Raw genomic sequence first — 10432 nt, 5'->3', positions numbered from 1 at the left:
AGTGGGCAAAATTGTTCCAGTTGTACACAACCAAATCGTCATTCCGCTGTAAAAACAACATTATATATTGTCTTAAATATGACGTATCATGAACCTAAATAAATAAATTAATTAATTAAATAAAATGAGCAGAAGTTTTTAATTTTGGTGAATTCCAAATGTATCAAATTTCTTCTTTTATGTATCTTGCTTTTGGTGGTGTCAGAGCTAGGAAATTTTTGTATAATTTGAGGTCCTAAAGAATTTCCCCTATGTTTTCTTCAAGAAGTTTTATAATTTTAGGGACTTCCCTGGTGGCCCAGTGATTAAGACTCTGTTCTCCCAATTCAGGGGGCCTGGGTTCGATCCCTGGTTGGGAACTAAGATCCCATGTACCACAACTAAGCCCACATGACTCAACTACTGAGCCCGGCGTGCTCTAGAGTGTGCCTGCCGCAACTAGAGAAGCCGATGTGCCACAACAAAGACCCAGTGCAGCCAAAATAAATAAATAAATAATAATAAATAAATTTTTTTAAAATAAATTTTATAATTTTAGATTTTACATTTAAGTCTATGATCCATTTTTTTAATTGAAGTATAGTTGATTTACAACATTGTGTTAGTTTTTGGTGTACAGCAAAATGATTCAGTTATACATATATATGAATATATATAGTTTTTTTTCTTTTTCTTTTCTATACATTCTTTTTCAGATTCTTTTTCACTATAGTTCATTACAAGATATTGAATATAGTTCCCTGGGCAACAGTAGGTCCTTGTTGTTTACCTATTTTATATATAGTACTGTGTATATTTTAATCCCAAACTCCTAATTTATCCCCCCTCCTTCCCCTTTGGTAAACATAAGATTGCTTTCTATGTCTGTGAGTCTGCTTCTGTTTTGTAAATAAGTTCATTTGTATCATTTTTTTAGATTCCACATATGTGGTATCAAATGATATGTGTGTTTGTCTGACTTACTTCACTTAGAATGATAATCTCTAGATCCATCCATATTACTGCAAATGGCATTATTTCATTCTTTCTTACGGCTGAGTAATATTCCATTGTATATGTATATACCACATCTTTTTCATTCATCTGTCGATGGACACTTAGGTTGCTTACCTGTCTTGGTGATTGTGAATAGTGCTGCTATGAACATTGGGGTGCATGTATCTTTTTTCGAATTAGAGCTTTTGTTTTTTCTGGGTACATGCCCAGGAGTGGGGTTGCTGGATCATATGGCAACTCTATTTTTAGTTATTTTTGTGGAGGCTGCAGTGGGTCTTCATTGTTGCACGCGGGCTTTCTTTAGTTGCGGCGAGTGGGAGCCCCTCTTCATTGTGGTGCACGGGCTTCTCATTGCGATGGCTTCTCTTGTTTTTTTTTTTAAAGAGAATTTTTTTTTAATTAATTTCTTTTATTTTTGGCTGTGTTGAATATTCGTTGCTGCGCGCGGGCTTTAGTTGCGGCGAGTGGGGGCTACTCTTCGTTGTGGTACACGGGCTTCTCATTGTGGTGGCTTCTCTTGTTGCAGAGCACAGGCTCTAGGCGCACAGGCTTCAGTAGTCGTGGCACGTAGGCTCAGTAGTTGTGGTGCACGGGCTTAGTTGCTCTGCGGCATGTGGGATCTTCCCAGACCAGGGCTGGAACTCGTGTCCCCTGCATTGGCAGGCAGATTCTTAACCCCCGCGCCACTCGGGAAGTCCCGCAATGGCTTCTCTTGTTGCGGAGCACGGGCTCTAGGCACGCGGGGTTCAGTAGCTGTGGCTTGCAGGGTCTAGAGCGCAAGCTCAGTAGTTGTGGCTCACGAGCTTAGTTGCTCCACAGCATGTGGGATCTTTCCGGACCAGGAATGGAACCCATTCTCCTGCATTTGTAGGCGGATTCTTAACCACTGTGCCACCCAGGAAGCCCTATTTTTAGTTTTTTAAGGAATCTCCATACTGTTCTCCATAGTGGCTGCACCAATTTATATTCCCACCAACAGTGTAGGAGGGTTCCCTTTTCTCCACACCCTCTCCAGCATTTATTATTTGTAGGCCTTTTGATGATGGCCATTCAGACTGGTGTGAGTTGATAACTCATTGTAGTTTTGACTTGCATGTCTGTAATAATTAGCGACGTTGAGCATATGATCCTTTTTTAAAAACCAAGCTGCCTCTTCCCACCGCCCTCTGTCTGGATGGGGGTTACTAAATTCCTATTAGGTCTGGTCCTGCCCCAGGTCTTCCCAGGCCTGGGGACTGGTCCTGAGTGTGCCACACTAGGGTAGAGGTGGGAGGCCATGACAGGGAGAGAAGCCAGTGTGGGCCCTGCCCTGATCAGATTTAATCATGCTGGACACTGAGCTGGGTCAGGATGATGGCAGAGCAGAGCTCTAGGACAAGAAGAGAGCTTGGGGCTGACTGAGACTGAGTCACCAGGCTCCGCCCCAAGGCAGGGTGTTGGGGTCAGGGCTCAGAGTGACTTCTCTCTGCCTGCGCTCCCTCCTGGCCACCCTCCTGGCCTCCAAGTGTGGGAGGATTCCAGAGGAGATGTAGCCCCTGTGGTCCCAAGACCTGGAGCAAGAAATCCCAAGGAGAGGATGCAGAGAAGAGAGGGGATAGAGAGAGAAGGATGGGAGGTAACGGAGGGGAAAGTTGGGGCAGAAGAGGCAAGGAAGGGATGAAGAGGGATAAGGAGAGAAGCAAGAGGAACGAGAGGTCGGGGGGTGGACAGGTGAAAAGAGACCAGTGAGGGGAAAGGGGATAAAGGGGCAGATGGGACATAGAAGAGGATCTGCATGATGCTAGCCGACTTCTACCCTGAAGCTGCACAGTCAAGGCTGGAAGGTCCTAATGTGAGTGTGTGTGTGTGTGTGTGTGTGTGTGCGCCTGTCTATGTCCAGTCAGCTGGGTCTGTGTTTCTCTGGGTGTGTCTGTGCTTCCCAATGTGTATCTCAGGGTCTGTATCTCTGACTGTGGTCAAAGATCACCGGGCATGTCCCAAACAATTTTTTTCTTGTTTGTTTGTCTGGCTCTGTGTGTGTGGTTGGTGTGGCTGTTTTGGCGGGGAGGGGGGATGTACCTAGGGTTTCCGTGGGCTCTCTCATGCTGGCTGAGTGGCCCGAATGGGGATGCTTAGTTTCCTCTTGGACCGACAGTACCTGGCCCCCCTCTCTGCTGGGTCTGGGGTGATGTTGTCCCCTCCACGCAGGCACATAAAGCACAGCCTTGGATGAGATAGGCTGGGAATTCCTGAAGCTGTTTGTGCCTCAGCCTCCCGGGATGTAAACGGGGATGAGAACTGCGGTCACCCTTGGTGCATCCCCTTTGCCTCTCTCTCTCACTCTTCTCTCCGTGACTCTCAATGTTTCTATCTCTCCATCGTTCTGCTGTCCCCCTGTCTCTTGCTATCTTGTCCACCCATGTCTTTCCCCCTCTCTGCCTTTATTTCCATCCTTCTGCCAGATCCCCAACCCAGCCTCTCCACGGCCCGGACAGTGGACCTTCCCCTCCCCACCCCCAGGTCGCCCTGTCAGTAGTTCTATCTAGAATCGTGCTGGCCCAAGATCGCTTCACGACAGGATCTGTCCCTTTTCTGGGGTGGATCTGCCCACGACTTAGGGTCCGGGAACTGATCCCCCACCCTCCTGTCCTCTCCCCTCTCCACCCCCAGAGACGGAGACGCACGCTAGCCAATGCCTTTAAGACCGTTTATTTTTCGTGCTGCGAGGGCGGGGGGTGGGGTGGGGGCGCCTCAGTAGACGCCGGGCTGGGCGGGTTCAGCGGGTCCCGGCGCCCCAGCCAGCTGCACCAGCCGCAGCAGCAAGGCCCCGCTCGGCCCGTCCAGCAGGGTCGCGTTGCTCAGGTCGCTGGCCCGGGCGCGTCCAGGGAAGCTGGCGCCCTGCCGGCACTCGGGCTCCGTCACGCAGCTCTCTGCGGGCAGCATGGGCTGAGCGCCCGGCGCCGGGGCGCAACAAGGTGCCCAGGCCCCGCCCCCGCCAGGCCAGGTTGGCCCAGACCCCGCCCCGGCCCCAGCGCCCCGCCCGCCCCCAGCCTTCTCGGCCGCTCACCGTCGTTGCAGCAGATGCCGGCGGCGGCGCAGCGGCCCCCGCTCCCGCACGTCTTCTGGCCCGACTGGCAGGGCGACGGCAGGTAGTTCTCCTCCTGGCAGCGCAGCGCCTCAGCCGTGCCCACGAGGCAGCCCAGCTCGTCCCCGCAGCAGATGCTGGGCCCGAAGCAGCGGCCTTTGCCCCCGGGGCCGCAGGGGAGACACTGGCGGGAGGGCGGGGGTGAGCCTGGGGCGGGGAGGGGCCCGGGCCCGGGAGGGAGACCCTGCGGGGCGGGGGGCTGAGCCGAGTTGGGAAGGACGGGGCAAAAGAGCGCCGGAGGTTCGGGGTCTCCCTGGCGCTCTTTGGGCCCCAGAAGCGGTCGAAGGAGGGGACTCAAAAGCTACTCGGCTCCCTTGGTTTTCAGGTGACTAAGAAACAGCTCTCAGTGACAGCCCTCGGCATCCTCCCTCTTCGTTGAGGGAGGGGTCCCGCATGGGCTGCATGGGAGAGACCTTCCTTCTCAGCTTTGGGGCCTCCGGGTGTGCACCCCTCTCTCAGCTGCCCACTGCCCTCCCCTTAATGCAGACCTTCTTCCTCTGCCCGCATTGCTCCAGCTCCATCTCTAGTATGCACCCCCTCTCCACACCCACCCCACCCCGTGCAGGGAGGTCCCCTGCCCCCCTCCAGAATACACTCAGGCCCTTCTTCCCATGTCCTGTTCCCTCTCTGGCCTTACCCTGCCCCTCAAGCCAGTGGGCCTCACTGGGCCCTGACCTCTGCTCACTCACCTATGGACTGACCCTGTGGGTGGCAGGGACATGAGCCCTAGAGGAGGGCATGAGGCACCTAGGTGACTCCAGCTTCCAAAGCTGCCAAGCAGAGAGGGGTTGTTTGTGGGGGCTGCCCACCTACCCACCCTAGTTTGTTCAGCAGCTCAAAACTGGCCACCTGTGGCCTTGGCAGAATTGAGCATGGTGATTGGATTTCCTTTAGCTCTGCTGAAGGTGCAATAAGAGGGAATCAATGGACATTCAGCACGAAAGAATTGGACTAGGTACCCAGCAGAACTTCCTTACAGGATACTTGGGTGGCACCTCCCACTCAGGCAAGCTCAGGGCAATGGCCAGCTTCTGGGGGCTGGGGGGCTGGGGCCCATGGCTAGGAGAGGCCAGGAGTTGAACAGGGAAACCCTCAAGTGCTGGAGAAGACTGAGCCTCTGAAGCTCCAGCTAGTCCTGGAGGAGAGGCCGCCATGGGCACAGAGGAGGTCTTGCCATCCAGTTCTCCCTGATCCAGCACCGAGTCCAGTTACTAGGGAAACCTCTCCTTCCTGCATCCCTTCTCTGGATGGGGACAGTGTTCAGGAAGTCCTGCAGCCCATCCTAGCCCGCCCGATAGCCTGGTCCCCTCTGTCTGGCCATGCCAAGCCTCCCTTCTTCTGTTGGGCACTTCCCCTAAAGCCTGCCTCTCCCACGACTTCCCTTCCTAGCCCCTGCACTGTGATGCCATCCCTGGGCCTCTGCCCTGGCCCAGTAGCCCTGAGATGGGCCACGGTCATACCTGTCTCAGCTCCAGGTCAGACGTGGCCCTCTTGCCACCCCTTGGGCAGTTCTGGAAGTAGCAAGCGGAGGTGAAGGCCAGCAGGCCGAGGAAGCAGGCAGGCAGTGTGGCGTCGGGCATCCTGGCAGAGGTGGGCACAGTCTGCAGTGCTGCTCTGTGGACTGTGCTGTGCTGCCTTCGCTGGCTGCCTATTTATGTCTGCAGGTGTTCCCTCTGAGGTGACGTGGCCACCACCCCCCTCCCCAGTGGCTCCCCAGGAGCCCATGGCCGCCAGGTCCCAGTCGTCAGCAGTGATTCAGGCATCTGGGGATGCACGTGGACCTGTGCAGGGGACGGTGGGGGAGGGGTGCCAGCCTCTGGGCTGTCATTGGCAGCGGTGTGGCTGTGGTGTGACAGGAGCTGCTGTGATTATAACTGTGATTCTCTGGACTCAGGGAGAGAGACAGATGTAGGGGGGGCGGTCACCTGGAGACTGTCTCCAAGCTTTCTGGTGCCCAGAAGAGGCTGGGGGTCAACAGGCCCTGTCCCCCCGACACAGACCCCAGAGAAGGGGGCAGGGGGGACACGAGGGGCTGCTGTGTAAGGAGCAGGTCAGGGCCCAGCCCAGGAGTGATGAGCAGGGGACAGTTGGTATGCAGGACCCCATCAGGAGCATTAGTCCTGTGAGAGGACAAGTGACTAAGAACGGCACACACTCGACGTGGTGCAGACAGAGGCCTTTGTACCGGCTGCACTAGGACAGAAAGTACTGCCTGCAGCCCCGTGTAATGGAGGCAAGAGACCAACATGGAATCAGGGGGTCATTCCCACTTGGTGGGTGGGGCAGGTTTCCGGGGGGAGCTGGGGATGCTCCCACCCCCCCACACACCCACACCAGGGTCCAAAGACTCAGGGACTGGGGACCTTGGGGACAGCTTCTTGGCATGTCCCCATCACTCCCCTTCCAGGCAGGAGCATGGGGTAAGGGGAGCATCTATGGGGGAATGAGGAAATCCGGACCCAGTAAGGTTCAAAGGTCGGGGGGTAAACTGACAACCACTTTGCCCCAATTCCTACCCTGACCAGGACGCTAGTTTGTGGGGACCAGAGCAGGTACCAGCTCAGGCCTGGGGCCTCAGGGGGCTTTGAGGCTCGGGGAGGGGCAGAGCCACAGCCAAAATGGGCCCAGCCTGAGAAGCAGCCTTTGGTTTATGACCCCAGGCTGGTGGGTTTAAGGGATGGAAGTCTCCCTCCCTGGGCTGCCTGAGTGGCCCTCTGGTCCTTGAATCCAAGCCAGCCACCCTGCACCTCTCAGGCTCTGCACAGCCCCCAGCTCACCCAGCCCCCAGACTCTTGGCCTCCTCTCCAGGGTGCTGCCGGGAAGCGCCAGCTGCTATCCTGACAACCAAGTGCAGTGCAAGTTCCCAGCTCCCAGAGATGGGGGGCTGTGAGGATGCTGGAGCCCAGCAGCCTGTTGAAATCTGGCCCCTGTTCCTCAAAACATCATGACTCGGGTAGATCACTTGACCTCTCTGTGCCTCATTTTTCTCCAGTGTGAAGTGGGGAAGATACTTGCACCCACACCACCAGGTTGTCCATGAGGACTGAGATAATGTAATGCAGGAGCGATTTGGAAAAGTGCCTGCACCACTGTAAAGTTAATTAGCAGTAGTATTGTAGTATTACTAATGCCATTATTCTTAATAAGACCTTAAGAGATTTCTTCCAGAGAGAGTAGCTTCCTGAGTTAATGCAGGATAAACGTCTTCATTCCGTTCATGGCCTAGAAATAAACTTGGTCTGGACATTGCCCTCCTGAGACTCTGCGTTGTGGGGCAGACTGAGAGGGGCGGCCAGAGGCCTGGCTTAGGCCAGCTGTGCCTTGGCCCAGCACCTTGCCCTCTCTGCACTTTTGGTCTGAGTTACCAACTGAAAACTGAAGGAGCTACAGGAAATGAAGGGCTCAAGCTCTGGTACAAGCTGTGTCCTGACTAGCCATGTCTACCTGAATCACCATTCTAAGACTTGCCTCCCATACCAGGGCCCTTTGAAGATCCCAAATCCCACCTCCACACAGATACCAGAGGGCCTGCTTCTCCCAATACCACCTTCTTGGAACCCACACTGGCTGGAAAAAGTCCCGTTACTGTGCTGACTGGCTGCATTTCCAGTATAACACCTCACAGGTCACGTGGACCCTGAAGACACCCCCACCCCTTCTTCACTTCCCTTATATGTTCTCTTTCCAAAACTACTTTTTCACACCTTTGCCACCCTTACATCTTCTACAACTTAGCTCATGATCTTGCTTCAGTGTCACTTAGAAAGAGGGGATTAACTCTTTTACCAGTCCTTCCCCACCACCCCTCACAGTACCCTCCCACACCTTTTTCTTGATATAATAATGTCATAATGGTTAGGTCACTATTACGAGTTAGACTGCAAGCTAAACTCCAAGCTAAACCATATGGTATATTATGATGACCTTTCCATCGCTGAACAACTGTTTGTGTTCCCTGGAGTTAGTGATCACCTTTGTTTTTCATTGTTGTCCAACTGCCATTTTTATCCAGAAGTCAACAATTACTCTTCAACTCACTCCACTCAGGCTTCTGCCCAAACCAGTGCACTGAAACTCCTGTTATCAAGGTCATAAACTACCTCTGTATTACCAAATTTGGTGGTCATGTCCATGTCCTCATTTTACATTATCCCTTAGTAGCATTCAACATGGTTGAGCAGTTGTCTTTTTTTCTTTTTGCCATGTCTTGCGGCTTGCAGGATCTTAGTTCCTCAACCAGGGATTGAACCTGGGCCCCAGCAGTGAAATTGCCGAGTCCTAACCACTGGATAGCCAGAGAATTCTGCACTTGTCCTTTTAAAATATATGCTTTTAAAATCCACCACACTGGATGTTCTTTCTCAGTCTCCTTTTCTGGCTCTACCTCTTTGACCTTGACTTCTAAATGTTGGAGTATCCCAGGACTCAGTCCTGTGTCCCTTCTCTTCTCTTCTCTTCTCTTCTTAGATGATTGCTTCTAACCCCATAATTTTATATACTTTCTACAAACTAATGATTCTCAAATTCATACCTCCATCCTTGGCCTCTTCCCCAAGTGCCCAATGACAACTCCCCTTGGATATTCAATAGGCCTTTCCAACTTAACATGGTCAATTCCTGATTCTTAGCTGCTCCCCTGCTCTCTCCCAGGGTTCTCCAGCCCTGCAATCATACCACCAGCCAGCCAGCTGGTCCTCCCAGAACCTGGGACTCACCTTGATCCATTGCTTTCCCTCACTCTTTGTTAGTCCTACCTCTAAAATCTATCTCAAACTATCTGCTTCTTTCCATCCCTGCTTTGGAATTTCATAGCCTGCTGTCTCCTTGTCCTAAAAGGCTTGCCTACCCTCACCTATCCCTGGGGTTCACCTTGTTGCTTTAAAGTGTCATCTCCCAAGAGGAGCCTTCCCTGAGCACCCACGTGGAGCATACCTCACACCTAGCTCAGTTATTTTCTAAGTTGGGTCTATGTTGATGTGTTTAATAGCACCTACTACAACCTGCAGTTCATTTGTTTGTTTATTATTATTATTATTTTGTATGTATGGCTGTACCCCCTCTAGAATGAAAGCCTCAGGGCAGAAAGGACTCCATCCTTTGTGTTCCATACTGTAACCCCACTCCCGGTACAGTGCTTGCCACACAGTGAGTTTTCAATAAATTATGGAAAGGAGGAAGGGAGGGAGGGGAGCCCTGGGTACCAGCCTCAGCTCTCCAGGGAGTTACTGTGTGACCTTGGGCGAGTCACACCTGTTCCCAAGGTTGCTTGATGTACTGACCCCACGTCCTATCTCACTGAGGTCTTAAGGGAATCAGACCTGAAGGTGCTATAAGGGGTTTGAATTTTCAGAAATCTTTACATAACAAAGAGCTGCAAGCCTCCAGATTAAACTCCAAATCTCAGAATGTTCTTTAAGTACTTCCTTACCATTAGACCCTCTTTTCTGAGAACAGGTAACAACTGCCCCCCACTCCTGTTTCTTATTCCTTTTTTCCCAGGGTCAACCCAGTGCTTGAACTATAATGACATCTCTGCTACCCTCCGAAGGGGGTGGCCTCATTCTCAAACAGGTCTGCTAGCGTCTCATCTCACCTGCTTCCTAGTAGTCTGACTCAAGGACCTGCAGCAGTGTGGTCACACAAATGCTCTGTGAACTATGCAGAGGACCGAAAGTGAGCAGACGCTGTGAGAGCCCGAGAACTGCTGACTGAATGAGTCGAAAAGGGCGCGTTGAGCAGGGGCAACAAACATAAGAAAAATGCTGGGCCTTAGCATGAAACTGCCTTGGGTCTGCACCAGGAGTAAGGAAACAATAAAAATTTAAAAAGCTTTCACTTCTTCATCATACGGGAGGGAGCTGAATGTGAATATGAGATCTCTTGGTTACATTAAGCTTAAAAGAAATCAGAAATGAGAGGTCATCATAAAAAGTCTTACCTACAAAAATAAGTAAAAAGCAACATAACCTAGGAAAAATATTTTTGACAGGCTTTTTTTGTGTATTAAAAGCCTGTACAGCAGCCAGGTGGGTGGATTCACATCTGGGGACTGTGGGCTCCAGGGCCCACGGGGCCGGCCTGGAGCACCCGCTGGGGACAAAGGCTTCTGCTCTGGGGGCGACCGAGGTGGCCCCCTTTGGTCGGCTGGGAAGAGCCAGGGGAGGGCCACATGCGCTTTTCCCACGCTTCAGCCAGACGACTGGCCAGAAATGCCGCGCGCGGGCTGAGGGCAGCAGAGCGCAGTCAGGAAGCTTCGTGGGCCTCGGGGACCGACCGGGTCGAGCACAAAGCGGGCGGCGCTGCCAGGGCGCA

The 10432-nt window shown here is 52.5% G+C and overlaps 1 protein-coding gene across 1 annotated transcript; it reads right to left on the bottom strand.

Annotated features, from left to right (window-relative positions):
* Window positions 1-3668: 3668 nt before the first annotated feature.
* AVP (arginine vasopressin) lies at window positions 3669-5885 on the bottom strand. Its single transcript, XM_059037729.2, has 3 exons — window positions 5581-5885; window positions 4043-4244; window positions 3669-3905 (listed from the first exon to the last, which is right to left on the bottom strand). The coding sequence occupies exons 1-3, from the start codon at window positions 5698-5700 to the stop codon at window positions 3727-3729; spliced, it is 501 nt and encodes a 166-aa protein (XP_058893712.1). The 5' UTR covers window positions 5701-5885; the 3' UTR covers window positions 3669-3726.
* Between the last annotated feature and the right edge of the window lie 4547 nt (window positions 5886-10432).

This window comes from Kogia breviceps, chromosome 14 (assembly GCF_026419965.1).
Source record: "Kogia breviceps isolate mKogBre1 chromosome 14, mKogBre1 haplotype 1, whole genome shotgun sequence".
NCBI classification, from domain to species: Eukaryota; Metazoa; Chordata; class Mammalia; order Artiodactyla; family Physeteridae; genus Kogia; species Kogia breviceps.
Note: the sequence above shows the minus strand (reverse complement) of the source record. Positions and strands in the feature narration are given on the sequence as shown.